Raw genomic sequence first — 22,974 nt, 5'->3', positions numbered from 1 at the left:
TCCTCTGCTCCGTCCTGCAGTCATATATCCTCACAGCTGTAAGAATCATACACACATACACTCACACCCTTCAGCCACTCACACACACATTCCAGACAACGGTCACCAAACGAATCGAGAGGCTGAAACCACGGCAACCTGGTAGCATCCTCCCCCTGCTGACTACTCCCCCTGCTGCTGAGATGGGGAAGAGAGGGGTATGAAACGACACAAGTTTTTTTTTGTTTTTTTTTATCAGAAAATCGGCTAACATGTTGTTCTTTGTATGAGCAGATGAATAATAATCAGAATATACATAATGTCATTTTCAGTCATGTTAAAGATGTTAAAGGTGCAGGTAGACTTTTGAGCATTAGAGACAAGAAAGGTCTAGAACATGTTACTGAAGACAAAATGAAAGCCCTTAAAAAATCACTAGTTTTATTTTGAGACATTAAAACATTGTTTTAACAGCTTTATTTTCTTTTCTGTCAATATAATTTACTGCAGTGTTTTCACTCTACCTGAGACCATAGCAGGGAGCCCACCCACTCTCTATGGATAACAAGTCAAGTGATCAAACTATGATCATTAGAAAAGAGTTTTGTCTTTTTCAGGTTTGGAAAAAACAAAGACTATCTGTCCTCCCTGAGGTATTTTACTACTGCTGCAGCGATCACATGCAACTGCACTGAGGAAACAAATGAAACTAAGGTGATGGATCAGGGAAAACTGCTATAGTTCAGCAAGTACAGAGGGAAAATACCTGACAGCAGCTATTTACTATATATAATATAATATTTTCTGACAGAAATCTGGAATGAAGCAGTTATGTGTATCCAGTGAACGCTTGATTTTAAACCACCACATCAATTAAAGACCACAAGTCTTAAACTCATCTTTAAGTTACCCAGGAGTTTAAAGCCTCCAGTTTCACAAGGAATTTAATTTACTGAGCTAAAGAAGTGGTGGGAAGCAGGGACATTTTCCCATAGAATTGATGTTATAAGTTGACTTGGGTTTTTTTTTACAACCAGTATAATTGATGGTAATTAGATAGACTACAGATCAAGGCTTTTCAGCATTAGCGTCACCTTTCAAACAAGGAGTCCAGGTTCAGGTTTAGAGACAGTGGCCTACAAATTACAAACTGAAAGCATTGAAATAGCAGCCAACAAACAAGTGGGTTAACCCAGAGAGGTCCATCCTGCCAGCCACCCTCACTAGGGTCCTCTGTTGGGACTCAGACTCTCAGAAAGACGATTCAGCTCCTCTTTCACAGATATGACCCTGCTTTCTAGTTTCCTGTCCTCCTCCACATTTAACTTCCGCTCTCCTCCTGTGTGTAATATCAGCGCATACTCCTTTTATCCAATGACATGTCTTCCATGTGGTCATGTGACATTCCGTGAGCTGTTGTTTGGTTACATAATTTAAAACACAGAAATTATTTCAAATATGCCAAGCAGAGTCCAGCAGAGTATATCTGTATGTTCTTAAATGTGTGTGTATGTGTATGCTGAAGCATCTTAAACGTACACACACATACACACAGCATCATAAATAAAGAGACCTTATTTAGACTTTATTATTGACCTTATTTATTTAAGATGTATTGTTAATTAATTCCCTGTGCCTAGTACTGCGCATGCGCGTCACTCTACTGCAGTGCTTGTGTGTGTATGTGTGTGTGTGTGTGTGTGTGCAGCCAGGGCTCGTTCATCATCGTCTTCTGACGGACGGAGTGTAATTTCTGTATTCCGACTCAGCCCGCTCAGTGTTGAGTAGTCCGAACCTGCTTGACTCACTGGATCAGCATGTCGTCCAGTCCGCAGGAGCAGGAGGAGGAGATGAATGCAGAGGAGAAAGAGGTTAAAAACGTGATAGAGGATGCGAAAGAGGAGGCCAAGGATGAAATGAAAGGCGAGAAAAAAGAAAGCAATGAGAAGAAAGAAACCTGGAAGGATTTTATCTACAATCCGACCACTGGAGAGTTCTTAGGCAGGACCGCCAGCAGCTGGGGTGAGACCAATTTGGCACGAATCTGTATTTATCCCATTGTAGTACAGCACACCACATTTCGTCACATTATATCACATTAGATCACTGTACATCATATAACAGCACCCTTCATTAAATCACTATACATCACAGCATATCAAAGAATGTCAAGTTATGTGGCATAACATTACAGTATATCACAGTCCATCAAAGTATACCTGAATGCATCACATTACATAACATTCACATTAAATAATGACATCTGTAAGGGCCAATAAAGGCCAGTTAAATAATAATAATTCAAGTTTAAAAACAATTAAAGTGAATGATTATAATTTCATTGTAATTAGAGTATGTTAGTTTAAAATACATAATTATTAATGTGTGAAAGGTTAAAAACGTTTCAATGTTATAAATTCTATGATTTGACGTCACCAGATAGTGGTAACTATGGTAGCCGACTGTGTTCACTTTAAGTTTCGTTTTTTGAGAACCAACATGGCTGAAGCAACACAGTCTTTTGACCGTGCGTCGGACTTGTAATTTACTTTGTTTTTTTTTTTGTAAACATTTTAAAAGACAAAGGAAGTTGTCATGTCTCGTCGCTCGCGTGGAAAAGAGTGTTTATTCGACTGGATCTAGAAGTGGTACAGTAAAGAAAGAAGAGCTAAAGGAGTGCCACTACATTTAGTCAAAAGACTAGCTTAACGAGCGGAATAGCGAAGCTGGAGCATCACTGTGCGAGAGAGGGAGCTGGGCCTGCTGCACATAAGAGAGAGAGCTCACCGAAGGATGTTGATGCAGAAAGTTATTGCTTGAAAGATTCTCCAAGACAAGGTAGTGTCAGACACTCATGATATCCAAGTGCATTAAGACGAGAAGACGTAAAGTGGATAATTACGGAGCTCGAGCCGAAATTAAAGGACGAATGCAAAAATGCAAACGTATGGCTTTCTCCGTGTGAACTGTAGCAAGCCTTGAGTCAAACAACGTGGAGTTTGGCATTATTTTAAGAAGCAGTATTGCACTCGTTTTTATGAAGAAAAGTGACTTTGAAGCAAAGTACTTTAGACTTTTGCATACTACTTGAGCCTTTACTCTACAACATAAGATGGCTAATGAAAGGGAGCCAAGATGCCTCGAGGATACAGAGCAACAAGGAAGATCACGCAAGCTGACAGAGAAAGGACTACAGGAGAAATTACAAAGGCACATTGCACAGAGGAAACACAGCTTAGGAGCTCTGACAAGTAAAATAAGGGTCGTGGAGACAATGAGGAGTGATGCTCAAAATTTACAAAGAGTGAAAGAAGTGATGGAAAATGATTTTGCACTCAATCTACAGGAGTTTAGTCGCCTCAATAATGAAGTTGCGAATCTTTGGGCTGAGGATGAAAAAATATACGAACAGGTGGTAAGAAAATGGTTTGAACCCAAAATGGCATCCATCGGAAAATTTATGAAAGAAACTAAAAAATGGATTGCAGGTGTACATGAATCTGTACTGCAAAGAGAGAATGAAGAGAATGTTGACCCCCAAGAGACCATTAAAGCAAGTGATAGTGTTTCTCAGGTTGATGTCGATGTTTGGCACGCCCGTTCATGTGGATCTCAAGTCAGTTGCACGTCGGCCTCAACACGAGTCTCATCCACTCGCATTAGACAAGAAGCTGAACATGCAGCCCTGCTAGAACGGGTGGCTGCACAGAAGAAAAGGCAGCAGCTCGAGCTGGAAATGACCAGACTTAAAGTTGCAAAGGAAGAACTTGAGTTGAAGACTGCATTAGCTGAAAGCAGTGCAAGAATAAAGGTGCTCAAAGAATATGAGAACTCAGAAGATGGTTTAAGTGGCCACAAGCTAGCACAACGTGAAGGGAATGTGAAGCAAGAAAGAACCAGCTTTACTCCTCAACCAAGCAGCATGAACCTTCATGCACCACCACAAACGCTGCATAATGTGGCTTCACAAGATTTGAGCTATAATGCACCAACCAACAGAGGTGAGGACATAATAAAGGTCATGCAAAATCAAAATGTAATTACTGAGCTGCTAGTTAAACAACAGAAGCAATCTCAGCTACCTGTTAAGGATATTCCTGTCTTCAGAGGCGATTCACTGCAATACAGATCATTTAACAGAGCATTTGAGCATTCGATAGAACAAAAGACGGACAATGATCAAGACAGATTGTATTTTTTGGAACAGTTCACGGCAGGTGAACCCCAAGAGTTGGTCCGTAGCTGTGCTCACGTGCCACCCAGCAAAGGCTACTATGAAGCAAAGCGTCTTCTTCATAAACACTATGGGGATGAACTACAGATCGCCAGTGCATACATTGATAAGGCATTAAAATGGCCGCAGATCAAGTCATATGACGGAAAGGCATTGAGTGCATATGCCATGTTTTTGGTTGGATGTCACAACTCTATGGAGGACGTAGACTTCTTAGACGAAATGGATAATCCTACCAACCTACGAACAGTGGTGTCAAAACTACCCTACAAAACGAAGGAACGCTGGCGTGCTGAAGCTTTCAATATCAAAGAACGAAGAGGCAGAAGAGCAAGGTTTGCTGATTTAGTGAGTTACATAGACCGTAAAGCCAAAATAATGCTTGATCCCCTCTTTGGTAATATACCAGACACCCGCTCAGTCACAACTGGCAAAACTGAGCACAAAGAAAGACATCCTACAAAGAGAGAGATCCGTGGAAGCAGTTTTGCCACAAATGTTTCAGCTGAAAACCAACGGCCTCCAGGAACATACGTGAAACCAGCAAACACAAACAAAACTGGGATGGCCTTTGAGAAGCAATGTTTGTATTGCCAGCAATCACACACCCTAGCTATATGTAACCAAATACAAATGAAGCCACACAAAGAACGCATGGAGTTCTTGAAGTTAAAAGGCCTATGTTTTGGATGCCTAACTCCTGGCCATCTCAGCAAATTCTGCAGAAGAAGAATTGAGTGTAAAGAATGTACATTAAAGCACCCAGACATTCTACACACAGCAAAAGGGGAAGTTTCCATCTCATCTGACAAAGGCGATGGTGGTCATGGAACCAAAGAAAGTTCTGCTTCATCTGAGAAGGCTTATGGTGTTCACAAAGTAGAAGTATCATGTGCTGATGAATCTACCTGAGGACCGCCTTATGCCTGACAAACCCCCTTTTACAAACACAGGTGTTGATTACTTTGGGCCATTTGATGTCAAGCGGGGCCGGAGTACAGTCAAGAGATACGGTGTGATGTTCACCTGCCTCACCCTTAGAGCTGTGCATATTGAGGTTGCAGACAGCCTTGATACTGACTCCTGCATTAATGCTATTCGACGTTTTGTAAGCAGAAGAGGTCAAGTCACTATTATGCGTTCCGACAATGGCACAAACTTCGTGGGCGCTGAAAGGGAGATGAGAGAAGCCATACAGCTCCTGGATAATGACAAGATTGAAAGATCTTTGCAACCAAAGGGAATAAAGTGGATATTTAACAGTCCAGCGGCTTCCCACCAGGTTGGGATCTGGGAAAGGCAGATCCGCACAGTACGAAGAATCCTCAATTCACTGTTAAAAGAGCAAGCTGTGAATGATGACTGTCTTCAGACAATAATGTGTGAGGTCGAGAGTATCATCAACGGCAGGCCGCTCACAAGTATCTCAGATGATGTGAACGACCTCGAGCCTTTAACACCCAATCATTTGTTGCTGCTGAAGTCTCAATCCAGCATGCCATCAGGCATCTTCAGTAAAGATGACACATACACAAGAAAACCATGGAGGCAAGTCCAATATCTGGCAGACTTATTCTGGGCTAGATGGACGTGAGTATCTTCCCCTCCTCCAAGAACGCCAGAAATGGTTAAAACCAAGGAGAAACTTCATGGTCGGAGATGTTGTGTTACTGGTGGACAGTTCTTCTCCTCGGAACTCCTGGCTCATGGGAAGAGTAGTTGAAACATTGCCAGATTCCAGCGGGATGGTGCGAAGAGTGAAGATAAAAACCAAGACCAACATACTGGAAAGACCTGTTAACAAACTGTGCTTGTTGGAAGAAGCAGCGTCAGGAGAGACAATTGAGTGAGAAGATGTGAGAAGAGGAAGAATCATAAGAATCCAGTTTAAGTTGGACCGTTCAGAGACATTGAGAGTAATTTAAATGTTAGTGTTTAATTGTAATTGCTTAGTCTTCCTGCCTAACCAATTAGGGGCCGGGTAATGTAAGGGCCAATAAGGGCCAGTTAAATAATAATAATTTAAGTTTAAAAACAATTAAAGGGAATGATTATAATTTCATTGTAATTAGAGTATGTTAGTTTAAAATACATAATTATTAATGTGTGAAAGGTTAAAAACGTTTCAATGTTATAAATTCTATGATTTGACGTCACCAGATAGTGGTAACTATGGTAGCCGACTGTGTTCACTTTAAGTTTCGTTTTTTGAGAACCAACATGGCGGAAGCAACACAGTCTTTTGACCGTGCGTTTTTTTGTTTTTTGTAAACATTTTAAAAGACAAAGGTTGTCTGAAGTTGTCATGTCTCGTCGCTCGCGTGGAAAAGAGTGTTTATTCGACTGGATCTAGAAGTGGTACAGTAAAGAAAGAAGAGCTAAACGAGTGCCACTACAACATCATATTACTTAAGCACAAGCTAATAACAGGCTTATAGCTTATATCACAGGTAAAAGGCCTCTGACAAGCCTTTTATGCAGTATAATACCCACATACCACAAAATAAAGTTTTATTCCATTCATATACAGTGTTTAATAAAATAATAAAAATTTACCAATTTTCCTTCCTATGCTGCAAGCTTTCATCACAGCACGTTACATTGTATACCTATGCATCCTGTTATATCAAAGTAAATGATATCACATTCAATAATAGCATATAGCTGAACAGCCTATTCAATTGTATCCCATTACATTGCATTATATCACGGGCAACCACAGTACATCATACTCACTGACATGATGCCGTTGTTTCCTGTTCCTAACTTGAAGCTGTTATGGTTGTTGGCCCGTAAAATGCTGTTAAGCTGCTGGAACTTTAAAATGACAGGTTTTGGTATCAACTCTCTTCTAGCTACAGTTTATTTTCAGTAACCTTCAAAATAAGTTACGTCAAGATGCATTTAGGTCATGAATCCTCATATGTGCAGAGAAATGTTATTTTGGACTTAAAAAAAAAAATCCTTTATTACTGTTGTGAGCTGGATCCTCCATGGATGGGAGTTGTTGGTCCAGCTCATCTCACAGATGCTATGTTGGATTGAGAGCTGGGGGATATGGAGGCCAAGTTAACACCTTGGCTTGCCTATTGTTCTTCAAACCTCCTGAACTGTTGCCACAAGCAGGGAGCCCTATCCTGCTGAAAGAGGCCACTGACATTAGGGAAGAATTTTTCCATGAACGCGTGGACTTGGTCCGAACCAGACTTAGGTTGGTGCTATGTGTCAAAATCGCATCCACATTAGTGGCAACATCCAAGATTTGATCTGGACAGGACAGTCCTCTTTCCATTGTTCCCTGCCTTTGTGGTAGGTACGTAATTTACTAGGATCAAATTGCACCAGTCCTGTTGACTGGTTCTTTCATATAACGATGTCAGAGTCAGATAAGAGTCCGGGATGGCACTGAACAGAGATCTGGGAAATCTCTGTTGGTGGCAAAAGTCTCTTTGAAATCTGAGGGGTGTGGGGGATGGGAATCTCCACCCCCCCTTCCTGAACCTCACAACACCACATCACCCCCGTCCTCCAAAACCTACACTGACTCCCCATCGCATATTGCATACAACTCAAAATCCTCCTACACACACACTAACCCTAACCCTAACCATGCCCCCTCCTACCTCACAGACTTGCTCCACCACCACACCCCCTCCCGTGACCCTCATCGGAATAAAATCTCCTCTCCCTACCTGCACGGACCTGCACAATAGCAGAATCTAACTTCTGGAACCACTTTGCTGTGGGTTTGAATGGGATCATGGAGAATAAATAGTTGATTTGTGGTAAAATTTTCATTTTAACTGTAGATATACGCCCCATAACAGAGATTGGAAGATTGTTCCAGCGCCCCAAGTCACCACAGATTTTCTCCAGGAATGGATCAAAGTTCAAGTGGACTAGCTCTGATAGTTTAGGTGAGGTATTTATACCCAAGTCCTCTTTGCGGACCATCCCCTTATCGTGGTGGAGAGGTTTGTGTGTTCCTGTGAACCTGGGAGCTATGTTGTCTGGAGTGTCGTGTTACTGGTACAGTCTCCCATGGCAGATCCGACCCCAATATGGGTCATTCTGGGAGACTTTAATGCACACGCAGGAAATGATGGCGAAACTTGGAGAGGTGCGATTGGGAGGAACGGCCTCCCTGACCTGAACCTGAGTGGTATCTTGTTGTTGGACTTCTGTGCTCGTCTGGACTGGCCATAACAAACACCATGTTTGAGCATAAGGAGGCTCATTAGTGTACCTGGTACCAGAGCACCCTTGGCCGAAGGTTGATGATTGATTTTATTATCATATCATCGGATCTTACGTCGCACTTTGGTGAAGAGAGGGGCTGAGCTGTCAACTGATCACCATCTGGTGGTGAGTTAGGTCAAGTGGTGGGGGAAGCCTCCGGACAGACCTGGTAAGCCCGTGTAGTGCTGGTGAACCGGGAACGTTTGAAGGAGCCCCCTGTCCAGGAGGCCTTCAACTTTTAAGGGCCATCCAATCTCTATATCCCCAAAATGAGAGCTATGTTCGGGTGTTCAGCAGTAAGTTGGACTTGTTCCAAGTGAGGGCTGGCCTCCGCTAGGGCTGCGCCATGTCACCAATCCTGTTCATTATTTTCATGGACAGGATTTCTCCACACAGTTGAGGAGGAGAGAGGTTGCAGGTCGTAGGGCTCGGGATCGCGTAGCTGCTTTTTGCAGATAGTGTGTGCATCAGTGTGTGACCATCAGCTCTCACTGGACAGGTTTGCGGCTGGGATGAGGATCAACACATGGATCATGACCAAAAGAATGAGATTGCGGGTACAAGTGACCGAAATGAGCTTCCTTCAAATGGTAGCTGGCTTCTCCCTTAGAGATACGGTGAGGAGTTTGGTCATCCGAGAGGAGCTCAGAGTAGAGCTGCTGCTCCTTTGCATTTTTGCATTGAAAGGAGCCAGTTGAGGTGGCTTGGGCATCTGGCTAGGATGCCTCCTGGCTAGGATCCAGCTGGGAGGAGGCCCTGGAGCAGACTGAGGACAGGTGGAGAGATTATATCTCCACTTTGGCTTGGGAATTCCTCGGGATTCCCCAGTCAGTGTGGCTGGGGAAAGGAAAGTCTGGGGCTCCCTGCTGAAGTTGTTACCCCCACAACCAGATAAGCGGATGAAGATGGATGGATTTATGCACCAGTATTTAATGTTCCCTCCAGAGAAGGAAAGCTGGAGATTTTGGTCTGCAGGGTCCCATTGATTCTCCATTATTGGTAATATTGTTGATTTGGACCAGTAAATCAAGTAGTCAGACAGGGCTGAAGAATCTGAGATACAGTTATAGGCTTCCTGTAATTATGGTTTAGGTTGCTGCAAGTAGAGGAATACATCATCAGCATATAAATTGATTTTGTGCTCGGAAATAGTTGGGTGGATATCTTTGATAGTGGTGTTCTGATGTATTGCTAATGCCAATGGTTCAATGAGTATAGCAAACAGTAAGGGAGAGAGAGGGAACCCATGTCTGGTTCCCCTCTGCAGAGTGAAGCTTTGTGATGTGATCCCATTAGTGGTGACTGCTTTGATTCATTTGCTGTCCGGACACTAATGGAGAGGTGAGGATCTTCTCTCTGCTCTGACTGCCTTTAGGTAGAGGCCGCTGTGAGGGCTTTGGGACGGGGCTCACGGTAGCACCAGCTGCTGCTGCTTGTTGAGAGCTGCAGAGGGATGTGCGCTTTTTAACATCAGTTTACACCAGAAAAGTCTCCACTTACACCAGAAACAGTTGCTAAATCTAGCGACAAAGACACTAAGGGCCTGATCTACTAAAGGTTTGCTCGTATAAAAATGTATGCAAACTTAATGTCACCTGCAAAAAAATGTGCTTGTTGATCTAGCTGAACGGTGCGCACTGAGGACTGCGTTTTTGAAGTGAGCAAAGTGGCGCACTGTCCATTTAGCACCTTGGCCTTAATGAATATGGAGTATGGGACGTTTCTGCCCAGGTGAGCAAACTACTAGGAGGAGAGAATGATTGCATCTAAATATAAGTTTGAAGGGCAGGTGCAAATCATCCCAGCTTTATGCGCAATGGTTGCTGTCATTGTTGCCATTACGAGAAACAGGAACAATGAACGCAGACCCAGAGAATGGAATTTTCTCGTTTGCTCAGTATATTTTCAGTATATTTGGGATGACAGAAGAAAAAGTTACTCACACGTATCACTGAGCTTCTGTACAGGAACAGCAAATACAGCCACTCATTAAATGTGCAGGTTGTTTGTGACTCCAGATGAGTCATAACTAATGCTGTGGAAAAATATCCTGGGTTGGTGCACGACTCATTCATCATGAGGAATAGCAGTATAATTTCAAAGTTAGGAGATGGCGAATATGGTCATGGCTGGCTGGGTGTGTAGTTTCTATGAACTCTACACTACACTACTCTCATTGAACAAAATTAAACCATGCATTTCATATGTTTCAAAGGTGACAATGCATATCCCATCTTTCAGACAGGGATTCAAGGCAGGACTCAAACGCAGAGATGTTATGATTCTCAGATTTTATTGGAACACAGATGACCTCAAAACGGAGTGACAAAACAAAAGGTTGTGAAAATTACTCACTCTATCCTGAGGTCACAAAACAAAACCACTCCAGGTGGAAGGGAAAAGGCTAATAAAGAAAAGGGGAAAAAGGCTAACACAAAATGTTCCGTGAGGAGGAAATCCTGACCTAATAAAGAAAATAAACACCAACAACTCACGCCACTAAGCGGCGGCTCTACGATAATCTATTAAACTTACTGCTTAAAAAATCTAAATCACTCATGAAGAGGAATCTACTGGCTATGAACTTTAAATGGGAAAAAACATCTGAACTAAGGTACAAAATCGACCAAAAAAAAAAAAAAATCACTTGTCTTGAGGTGCAAAGGCTTACAAGAAATTTCTCTGGGGCTGTGGGCATGGAAAAGGGCTCAGATGCTGGTTGAAGGACAAAGACAAGGGGAACACAGACTATTTAACCACATGAGGGAAATGGGGAACAGGTGGAGACAATTGGTAATCAGGGTGACACATGAGGATAGGCAAGTGCTCTGAAACGAGAGAAGAGTTAGAACTTTCAAAATGAAACAGGAAATGACGAACCAGGACGAGACAACCTTACCACAGTGTGTCACCCTCCATCCCTTCCTCCTGACTCCAATACTCAACCCTACCACTCCAGGAGAGAATCGATACAATGTGGCCCATATACGCACACGGAACATAGTGGAGCACATGTTTGGGGTGCTGAAATGCCGGTTCAGGTGTTTATTTGCCTCCTCTACAAGCACTTCCAATTCAACTGAATCAAATTTCATTTTGTGCTTTCACTCTTCTTCCACACTTGCCATGATGGAAAGGGTGGCAGAAAGAGTGCATCGTTTTGAACAGGTTGCTGGACCTACTCGTATGTTTACTAGGGCCCTGCTAGCCCACATATTTGGGACAGATGTGTGATGATAACGCTGACTGAACAGTTTATGTTACGGCTGCAGCTGGTTTTGTCACTTTGGCAACAGTTGCTAATGTAGCCTTCTGCTAACGTCCAAAACCACCATCGATTTCTCAGAATCAAAGAAATCATTAAAACCGATGGGCCATAATGTTAACCAATCATATTGTTGAGTTATCCAGGACACTTTCATGTTTATCCGTTGAAAAACGTGAATGATGTCATTAAAATTGAAAGTGTGGAAACTGCTTACGGATCCTCTCTGGTCTGCCCACTGTGGTGCCTGATAAAATTGAAATAAAGTGTTACGGCTGTAGGTTATGTGTACAGCCTTCAGTGCTGTGTGTGTGTCTCTCTCTGTCTCTCTGCACCTTTCCCTGCATTCTCATTTCAATGGGACCCTCCCATCTGTTCGGATTGGTGCGGCACCTGACCGACCAGCCGCGCCTCCTGTCAATTGCCTGATTGCGGTCCACAAGAGATGCAACTAAACCTTATACTCAGCAGATTGGAGATTTTTAGTAGCTCCCTATAACAGAGCTTTGTTTGTTAGTTTTCACCTTTGTATTCTTTTATATTTATGCCCTCTGACAAAGTGTGGCCAGGTTTAAATTTTTATATAATAGAACTGACGGCTGATATAATTTTTTTGTTACATATTTGGTAATGTGTGGACATTCTAGGTGCAGGAATGCTGGTTCTTTGTAGTTTGGGCTTTTATTTAAACAGGTAGCTTTTGTGTTCTTTTCTTTTGGTGTCAAACTAATATAGATACCTAGCTCAGTGAGTCCTCTATGTTTTATTCCTTTTTTGATTTGACCAGCATCCATCGGCCCTCTTCCTCAGTTTTGTTGCTTTTGTTATATTACCCATTTCTTTTTTTCTATTATCCAAGGCAATAAAACCTTACTTTGCCAAATTATAACTGGTTTTTTGTGTTGCGTCCTCCTTTCCCTAGGTCGGGGTCATACATAAAGAAATAAAAACAAGAATTTAATCTCTTGATTGAATGTTAAGTAATGTAGCAGTGAAGATTAGAAATTTTTAGGAAATGTAGACAAAAACAATACAGCATGTGTGCTCCAGAGTCCCAACTGACAGAAAGAAAGATACACACACACACACACACACAAGAGGGGGCATTGCAGCCAAACGTCTGTTCACAGGCAAAGTTTGCATTTAGATCCAAGGTGAAATCTACTTTGATTCATTTGCAGTCTGAATGCTAATGGAGAGGTAAGGATCTCCTCTCTGCTCTCTGACTGCCTTTGGGAGGAGGCCAGTGTGAGTCTGAGCGCTGTGAGGGCTAATGTAGCCTTCTGCTAGCATCCAAAAGTTTCTCGTTATATATATATATATATATATATATATATATATATGGGTATTGTAGGCATTGTGTGTGTGTGTGTGTCCCAATCAAGGAGATCAACAGGTGCACTCCAACCACAGCAGGGAGGGGGTAAGAGCAGACCCACAAAACACACACACACATACACCCTGTGACACCATTCTAAAATCTAAGAAGGTCTGACATTTTCAGAAAACATGAATGGCGATTGTGTAATAATCATAGTAGCTTACAAAAAGCCTCTTTCCACAGAGTTCAAAGTCTGACAAGTACAGTTGTTCCTGGTTGAATTCGGTTGTATTCACACAATTCTCACGAGTCACACGTGATTCATGTCTCTTTTTAGAAGAGCAGTAATTGTGTTTTCTTTAGACGCTGTGATGTGCCCAAAAAACCACCAGGAGGCATCTGTGAATAGAAGGACCACCATAAGACAGCAGCAGGGAGCAGTAAAAAATGCATGGGGGTGACAGAGTTACTCTGGAAGTAAGCAGCAAAAGAGTTGTCAAAAACCTGGTGTTTCAGCTTTATCGGTGACCGTACAATAACGTATGTTGTAATTTGAGATAATCAGTGCTTAGCACAGTCACCAGTTAAACCAGAACACCAGGTCAACTGATGCTGTGGTGTGAGCTAGAGAGTGAACGGGGAGAAGCGGTGAATCAGATCAATAAAACTGTATTTTCATTAGTTTCACAGCAGTTATGGTCAACAGCATAAACTTCTCTCACACTTCCACTCAACCCTGAAGTGCTTTTACAGGGCTAACAGCACATTGCAGCAACATTATGCTGGTTTGGTGGGTTCAGTTTAAAAAACAAAGGCTTCATGAGTGATGTTCCTTATTTCCACTCATCATAAAGTCAAGTTTTTTATTGATCAGCAAAGACAGTTTAGTAATTATAAGTATGGAGAATAATAAGTAGCACCTCAGTACTTCACACCCGTGGCACTGAATAAGAATGGAGAAGAAGAAGTAGTGCCTCTGTGCTTCACACTCGTGTCACAAAATAATAGGGTTGAGCCGGATACTCGACTGAAACAAGTATCCGGTACTGTCATGAACTCCCCGGAGCACAGAACTGGTGGACACAAATGCACAACACAGAGTGGGATCAGAGGAAAAGGTAGGTTTTATGTAGTCCGGGTTCAGTACACATGTTAGCAGTCTAACAGGCAGAGGTATCCAAAAGGCAAGAGGCAAATGGAAAGGTCGAATAAACAAGCGAGGTCGTACACAAAACGAGCTATGACTTAGACTATGAATGCTGTGCTTAAAGCTGGGATGAGGACCGTGAAGTACAACAAACTGGCCATGAGACAAAGGGATAGTGATTTCAAAATAAGACAGGAAAGATAGGACATAACATGAAATGTGCAAAAATAAATGGAAACTTGACAGACATATACAAATATAGCAACTTTTGACCAACCCACATCAATTTCAGGCTTAAAAATACAACTTCCATATGAACCACGCCCACGCCCACTTATGGTTTAAGTCTCACCCCTTACAAGTACAGCTACAGATACAGATAATGTAGATGGTTGAACAGATATGGATACAGCTACAGATAGTGGTCTACTCGCTCATCCCTATTAAATAATAAGAATAAGAAACACGAACAATGTCCTGTACAGCATTATGTTTTAGAGGTCAATAGTGACTCAGTGCAGGCCCTGAGGCATGAATAAGAAATGTGACCAATAACAATGTGTGTCTTTGCAGTGCCTTGGGGCCCTAGTAAACCAAAGTGAATTGGGGTCTGTTTCTAAATGGATGAAAATGTTTGCTTCCTCTGTTGGCTTTAAATAAAGTTGTGTTTGAATTGTCTTCTTCAGGTCTCATCCTCCTCTTCTACTTTGTTTTTTATGGATTTTTGGCGGGAATGTTTTCTCTGACAATGTTTGTGATGCTAAAGACTCTGGATGAAAATGTCCCCCGATATCAGGATCGAGTGGCTAATCCAGGTGCGTGAGCATGTGTTTTTTACTTCGCATTCATAAACATTATTTCTGATGTGTTTTAGGTTTGGTCTGAAAAAAGATTTTAATCCAAATAAAACTTTGATAATAAATAAATCATTCAAGTCAATTATAAAATTTAACTCCTGCGGGATATTACTGGATAAAACATGAGTCCAGTTTCAGTCGTTTGTGTTGTCACTGATTGATTTCTGATTATCAGTGTTTTTTCACAGGTTTGGTCATTCGTCCGCATGCAGCTGAGATCTTGTTCAACAGCAGTGACCCATCAAACTACAACCAATACGTCCAAGAACTGCACAACCTCCTGCATCGTAAGCACAAACAATATTGTAACATTCATCTCTCGCTGGATGCTCAGTATGTAGTGGATGGTATACTCTGGATGTAGTCGTCCCCTAGAACAGGAAATCTCTACAGATGAAAGCTGTGACTAAACTCAACAATAAAAGTCCACAAACTGAAGTCTTTCCACAACAGTAATAATTACGCAATTCATTATTAATTACTATGGTTTTGTTCTATTTTCAGAGTATAATGATAGCATTCAGGAGCGTAATGACTTGTGTCTGGTGGGTGAATACACTGAACAGAACAACGAGCATATAAAGAAAGTTTGTCAGTTTAAGCGGAGCATGCTGCGTCAGTGCTCTGGTCTTCCTGACACCAGCTTTGGATACGCCGAAGGGAAACCCTGCATCATTATCAAAATGAACCGGGTCAGCAGAACTACCTTCCTCACTTTTCACCTTTTCACCCATGGAACCAGAATGTCTCAGCTAGTTTAGATAGAATGAATGAAAATCATTACATAACATGAATGACTTAATTTTTAAATGCCAGGCATGAATTTAACCGTTAAAAAATATAAATATTATTAATATTTGTCTGCAGGTCATTGGACTGAAGCCACTAGGGGATCCCTACATCAACTGTACTGCTAAGGTAGGACACACAACATGATGATGAGAGATATATAAAATCAAACCAGCAAGCAGCGTCAAACTTGCCCTTGTACCCCTGTGCAACTCGGAGCCCGCTGGACACACCCGCATGCAAAACTGTAAAACCTTTTGCCAGGAGTGGCAGGATTTCCACTGTGTGGTGGTAGAGAGCATCCATCAGTTATACATCATATTAAAGTGTATTACGTGAAAAACCTAGCCTGTAAATATCATGCAAATTAGACAATGATGTGATGGTAGGCTGACTTCTTTTGTCCAACAGGTGGTGCTTTGACTTTGACTCAGAATATAATACATGCCAATTTGGGGCAGATTGAGTGAAGTACACACCCAGCAGGTACAAAGGACAAAAAAAATATATTTTTGAGCCTTTCGTCTTCAAATTCTTGAGATTGTACTGGGTGAATCTGAAGTCATCTGCATTGAAATTGTAAGAGGAGAAGTACAGTGCCCGGAAATTGGTAAAATCAAAACTTCAAATCAAAATGGCTGACTTCCTTTTGAAGTTAGTGAAGGGGTCCATTAAAACTCAGAAATTTGTCTTCAGATTTTTGTTCAGCAACATCAGTCTAGAGTCAGGGGCTCCATTTTTTAAAATTTTCAGGGTGGCACCTTTGAGTTATTTTGGGATGGGCATTTATGTGCAGATGAAATAAGAACTAAGGTGGGAATTGCAGCATGCATACAAATTTGGGGCAGATTGGACAACATATATTTGAGTTATTAACACTTTGTATGTGATGGCAACTCATTGAAATTGGTGCCACACCATGCTGTCCAGAAATAACAGATAAAAAAGATTTTTTTTTATTTTTTACAGTCACGATCTTGAGGTAATATTGCGTGAATGTGAAGTCATTTGGAATAAAACTGCAGGAAGAATTCCTTAAAGAACAAGGGGTAGAAATCGTCAAAAATGACGAAAAATTAAAACTTCAAAATGGCAGATTTCATGTTGTGGCTTTTTTGTGCATCTTGTCATGATGTATATGTGTACCAATTTTGTTTCATCTATATCCCTCTGGAGGAACGGGCTCAATTTTTGGAAGGATAGTGCCATTTTCTGTCATGGATTTCTGCATCCAATGAGGTATAAAAAGTTCATGCATTTTTGACATGCCGTCCAATTTTCATGACTTTTGGGGTATGCGGGTGCTTAGCCCTAAAATAAATCACTTTAGATTAGTGATGAAAGAATCCTTCTGTATTAAGGCCCAAGCTCAAGGTTGACTTAAATGAACGGAGATATGCATCATACCGAGTCTCATGGACCCATACCCTCACTTCAACAGGAAGTCAACTATTTCAATTTGAAATTTTGATATCTTCCCGGTTTTGCCAGTATACATGCTTCGCACTTTCACAAACTCCTCCTATATTTTTAATCAAAATGATTCCACATTCACTCAGTATCATCTCAAGATATTGAAGTTTAATAATTATGTAAATCTTTTCGGTCTGTTATACTTGCTGGGTGTGGCAGTGAGGTTAGTTTTTGAGGCTTTGCCAGGTTTTGCCATTGAGGAGGAGGTCCTCATAACTCCACCATACATTATCCAATTGGTCTGAAATTCCACATGCACGATCAGAGTCCTGAACAAGAATATGTGTCAATATTCACTCAGGATCAGAGCACCACCAAGTGGTCACAAGAAGTCAGCCTCATATTGCAAACATTGTCCAATGTACATGATATTGACAATATGTATTCTCCAACTCATACACAACGACATGACAATACTGCCAAGAGTTCTCTAGCACCATATAGTGGACATACAAGATGTGGCACACATTTAATGTGTCCTTATTTTCAACTTGTAGTGTGATTTCTGGCTCATGTAGAGTAGGGGGTCATTAGATGGGAGCCATAAACCCAAAGTTGGTGACATCATTTCTCCCTCTACACACACAAACCAAATGACGCAAAGCAGCTGGTTTAGGTAATTTAACTGAAACGAGAGGAAAGTGGTTGATTTATACACTGCACTGCACTGCACACATCTTGAAAGCCATCTTGTTTTACTCAAATAGAATTCATCCCTCTGTCTCTGTTAGAGAGACAGTCTGTTGCAGATGCAATACTTCCCACCTGAAGGTCGCCTTGATAAAATGTTTTTCCCATACTATGGCAAGAAAGCACACGTGAGTAAAGACTGATTATTTAACTAAAAGCATTCTGACCCTGAATTATTTTTTGACTTTGAGATTTATGCTTTCATTTTTTATGATGACATCACAGATGCTGCAATGAGATCTTTACAGTGTAATGCCTAACTAGTTTCAGCCGCATTTACATGTGGAGTTAGAAACATTGTTCTAAAGTCGATATAGTCAGCATGTGCAGATACCTGTAATTTTATGTAAATTTTTATATTTTTCCCTTTACCCAGTTTTCTGTGACGAAGGAACCAAAGGTGATAAACTATCATGAGCATCGCAATACCAATTTACAATTTTAAGCCGTAAACTGTCTATGGAAGGGGACCTAGCCATTGCTGAAGAACCTTCAACCTGCATTTACCATCAGACAGCAACTCCACTGGTTGTAAAAAGAAGTCATTGTATTGAAATTGATGGGAAAATGGCCTTCATTCTCCCTTGATCTATTAGGTCAGTAAACATTATTGAAACGTTATGGTCTCAGTCTCCAGTTTTAGATCTTCAATAGAAAATTATTTAAGTAGTTTTCCCTTCTAATTTTATGTAATAGCTTTCTGTGCATGTAAATTATACACAGACTCACCAGGTTCAAAGTTCACACCAAAGGAAGCAACACTGTTTTTCATCCATTCATTCATCTTTATGCTCTTACCTGAGGTTGGGTCGTGGGGGTAGCAACTTCAGCAAGGAGCCCCAGACTTTCTTTTCCCCGGCCACATCCACTAGCTCTGACTGGGGGATCCCGAGGCGTTTCCAGGCCAGGGTGGAAATATAACCTCTCCACCTGGTCCTCGGTCTGCCCTGGGGCCTCCTCCCAGTTGGACGTGCCTGGGAACACCTCCCAAAGGAGGCGCCCAGGAGGTATCCTGACCAGATGCCCGAACCACCTCAACTGGCTCCTCTCAATGCAAAGGAGCAGTGGCTCTACTCTGAGCTCCTCTCGGACGACCAAGCTCCTCACCCTATCCCTAAGGGAGAAGCCAGCCACCCTTCTGAGGAAACTAATTTCGGTCGCTTGTACTCGTGATCTTGTTCTTTTGATCACAATCCAGTTCTCATGACCATAGGTGAGGTTAGGAATGACCTGAAGATCGAGAGCTTTGCTTTCCAGCTCAGCTCTCTTTTTTCTGTTACAGCGGTGCGATGCAGCAACTGCAGTCTCACTCCCGCTGCTCTGATTCTCCAGCCAGTCTCACACTCCAAAGTCCCCCCACTTGTGAAGAAGACCCCGAGGTACTTGAAATCCTTCACTTCACTCCCAACCCGGAGTAGACAGTCCATCGGTTTCCTGCTGAGAACCATTGCCTCTGATTTGGAGGTGCTGATCCTCATCCCAGCTGCTTCATAGCTGCGAACCTGTGCAGTGAGAGCTGAAAGTCACAGACCGATGGTGTCAACAGCACCACATTATCCGCAAAAAGAACAGGAGAAGACGAACAGGATTGGTGACATGGCGCAGCCCTGCCGCAGGCCAACCATCACTTGGAACAAGTCCGACTTACTGCAGAATACCGGCATACAGAGATTGGATGGCCCTTAAAAGTGACTCCCTCACCCCATACTCCTGCAGCATCCCCCACAGAAACTCAGCTATAATTGGCACACACCCTCCTGCTTAAAACAGCTGGCAAATGTTGGGCTGTGGCTAGTGACACTGAGTTACACTTGTTCACTCTTGGTTCTTTGTGCAGGAACTCAGGTTGCTGCTGCTGGCCTCATCACTCAGTGGTTAGTTAGGTCATTGGTGGAAATATATTCTTCACATCAGTGGTCTGTTACCGGCATAGATATTGCCATCCATGTCTTGACGTCCCTGACACAACTCAAATGAGGTTGTTGAGAATTTGGTGCAGGAAAATCTGGAAATCATCACAACAAACGTGACATGAAATACTATGCTTTCAGACAATGTTTCTCTGACGATGTTTCCCTGAGGAAGCATGTACATGAGCCATTGTGCTGTGAGGTAACAGTGCTAATTCTAAACCATTTGAAGGCTTTTTATATATGAGCATATGGCAGGCCAGAAAATAGGATATCCCTTTAAGTCTCTGAAATACCCTTTTTTTCTGAAGCCCAGTTTTATCAGTGCTTGTGATGGAACAGTCAGTGTGTAACTCCTCACTCCTCAGGCACACACCTCCCTAAATGCTTTATTATGAACATTATTAATCAGTCAAGGCAGATGGTTGCCCCAACTGAGCCTGTTTGTGCCCGAGGTTTCTGCTTCTTAAAGTTTTTCCTTGCCACTGTCGCTAAATGCTTGCCCTTGGACGGATATATTGGGTCTCTTCAACAAATTCATGGTCTAGACCTGCTCTATGTATAAACTGCCCTGTTGTAACTTTGTATTGATTTGACACTATATAAATACATTTGATTTAATTTCTGATGAGGCAGTCTTCAGAAATCAAATCATTAGACCATTAGAAATGTGCATACACTACAAAGGATGCAACTTTTGGAATGAAGTGGAAGTTTGTAATTTGATTTGTAATCTGATTGGTGGTAAATTCTTTCGCTTACACAGTAGCCATGCCCAATGATACATCCCCTGCTTTATGGTCTATTCATGTGGGAAAATCAGTTTAAAAACATCAGGTTCTATTGAGGACTTGAAACTAGACACTGAGACCATAAACATTTACTGAGCTAATAAATCATGGGAGAAGGAGGGACATTTTCCCATCGACGTCAGTGCAATCCGATTGCTTCTTACAATTAGTGGAGTCACTGGTTACTAAGTAGAATGCAGGTTTAAGGCTTTTGGCAGACCCAAAGGCCAGATCCAGGTTTAGAGCTGGTTTATGGATTCAGTACAGTGGTAGAGTCCAGGCAAAATAAATACCACGCACATTATAAGTTAGAAAAATTGTGCAGATCTTCAGATCAGATCTTGTTTCAGGTTTAGAGAGAGACTGAGAGGAAAGCAGATACTTGTTCATTTCAAACATGATGGATCTGACTTTGACTGTGGAAATATCTATGAAATATGTTGTATATATGCTGTTTTTTATGTGGGGATTTCTTTTAGGTTTTGTTTCAGAATGCAAACACAAAGTCACTGTATTATGAGTTTTACACTGGGGCAAAATTAAATAGTCAGGCCAACCTGAACCACTCATTTCTACAGAAGCTGACTGAGCATGGACTCATGGCTGTTTTTGTTCTTTGAAGGTTGAAATTAATATGGATTCTAACTTTTTCAGGATGATGAAACTCAATAAAGAGAACTTCACATAGTGCTTTCAAATGTTTAATGTTCAGTTTTAGATATCGACCTGATTTTTTAACTTTTTGTAATTATTCCTTTTACTATTTTATTTGCATCTTAAAAAAATAGCTTTTTTAAAATTCCACTGTTTTTGGAAAACTGCTGAAAATAAGTCTGTCCACACTAAAGCCACACCTCTCTCTATCATTTCAGCCTGACTATGTGCAGCCTCTGGTCGCTGTCAAGTTGTTGTTAACTAGAGATGACTACAACATTGAGCAAACGGTGGAGTGTAAAGTCGAGGGCTCAGATGTGCGTAACAATGACGATCGGGACAAGTTTCAGGGTCGTGTCACATTCCGAGTGAAAGTGTCTGAATAACCGACACTGGCAATACCCACAAATACGAAAAACTGGTATTACTCTGGAAATGAAGCTTGATTTCAGGACAATTTTGAATCCAGACCCGATTTATTCCTTGATGTCTGAATATGGTTTATGGTCTTCAAATTTACACCAGATGTGAACCACTGAGGGAAACACACTGCTAAATTATTCCATCTTCCAGTCCATCCAGTCCATCTTGGTGGTCCAGATCTGCTCCTGTTTGTTAAACTTGTTCAGATAGTGGGAGAAGATCAGGTCTGCTGTGGAAGCATGTGAGCCATCTGTACAACCATGTGTTGTTTTTAAATGTATAAATGTGATGTAATAAACAATGATATGATCCCATTGAAGTGACACTGAAATCAAACAGAAACTGAAAACTGGACAGTTTCTGCTGGTTATTTTACTGTCAGTCAACATTTAGTCGGTCAGTAATCACATTACTCAGCCACCAAATACAAATGAATTACCCAAGGTTCAGTGACAGAGCAAATTTTAAAGTCTCAACTTCTGCAGCAAAAATCTGGATTTGTGACACTCACAGAAAGACAACTAACACGTCTGTGTGAACAGTTTTACTGATTTTTAATCTCATAACATCTGTATGTTTAAACCTGTAAACCTGTAGAATAATGAGGTTTATAATCTCAATTTCCAAAAGATTTTTAATTGTTTGAGAGCAAACTTTTCATAGATAGATAGATCAGATGATGAATTACATCTCTTTAGTCTAGAAAGTCACGTTTTTATGTTACATGTGAAAATAATTGTAGTCCCATCCCCCCAACTCTTGCCAGCTGCAGTTTTTCAGAGTAAAAACGGCGTAAAGTACTTCCTCTCACTGTGTGTCCAACGAATAATGTGCATTTTAACCCATTTTAACCCAGAAACTAGTCTTGTGTGATCATTGAGCAAACTGACATCATCAGCAGAGATCCAATTACTCTTCAATAAATCTGTTTCATCATAATTTTTTACTGTGTTATTTTATGACTCATAAAAAGTAGATAAATTAATTGTTTCAATACCAAAATGGAAAAAATACAAACAAAAGTGACCAGTTTTTTTGGACCATTTTTTTCCTGAACCATAAACACATTTTTTAATCTATCGGGGCTAGTCAACATGGCTTTAAAATAAAATTTCGGATTTATCATACCAAACTCGATTCACAATTTCAATCGATTTTTCCCTTCTTAAAAACTTATGTACATATGTAGATGTCCAAGATCC

The 22,974-nt window shown here is 41.4% G+C and overlaps 1 protein-coding gene across 1 annotated transcript; it reads left to right on the top strand.

Moving 5' to 3' along the window:
- Positions 1-1,820: 1,820 nt before the first annotated feature.
- On the top strand, positions 1,821-21,936 carry LOC115053223 (sodium/potassium-transporting ATPase subunit beta-3-like). Its single transcript, XM_029517789.1, has 7 exons — positions 1,821-2,001; positions 14,872-15,000; positions 15,231-15,329; positions 15,547-15,734; positions 15,910-15,960; positions 18,036-18,122; positions 21,568-21,936. Exons 1-7 carry the CDS (start codon positions 1,830-1,832, stop codon positions 21,733-21,735), a joined length of 894 nt encoding a protein of 297 aa, XP_029373649.1. The 5' UTR covers positions 1,821-1,829; the 3' UTR covers positions 21,736-21,936.
- The last annotated feature ends 1,038 nt before the right edge of the window (positions 21,937-22,974 follow it).

The sequence above is a fragment of the Echeneis naucrates genome, chromosome 13 (genome assembly GCF_900963305.1).
Source record: "Echeneis naucrates chromosome 13, fEcheNa1.1, whole genome shotgun sequence".
NCBI classification, from domain to species: domain Eukaryota; kingdom Metazoa; phylum Chordata; class Actinopteri; order Carangiformes; family Echeneidae; genus Echeneis; species Echeneis naucrates.
Note: the sequence above shows the minus strand (reverse complement) of the source record. Positions and strands in the feature narration are given on the sequence as shown.

Bases quoted from the DNA above. Each gene is read 5' to 3' on its own strand.
- LOC115053223 (XM_029517789.1), top strand. From the start codon at position 1,830: ATGAATGCAGAGGAGAAAGAGGTTAAAAACGTGATAGAGGATGCGAAA. The intron at 15,001-15,230 runs GTGCGTGAGCAT...GTTTTTTCACAG, and splicing joins GGATCGAGTGGCTAATCCAG to GTTTGGTCATTCGTCCGCAT. The intron at 15,330-15,546 runs GTAAGCACAAAC...TTCTATTTTCAG, and splicing joins ACTGCACAACCTCCTGCATC to AGTATAATGATAGCATTCAG.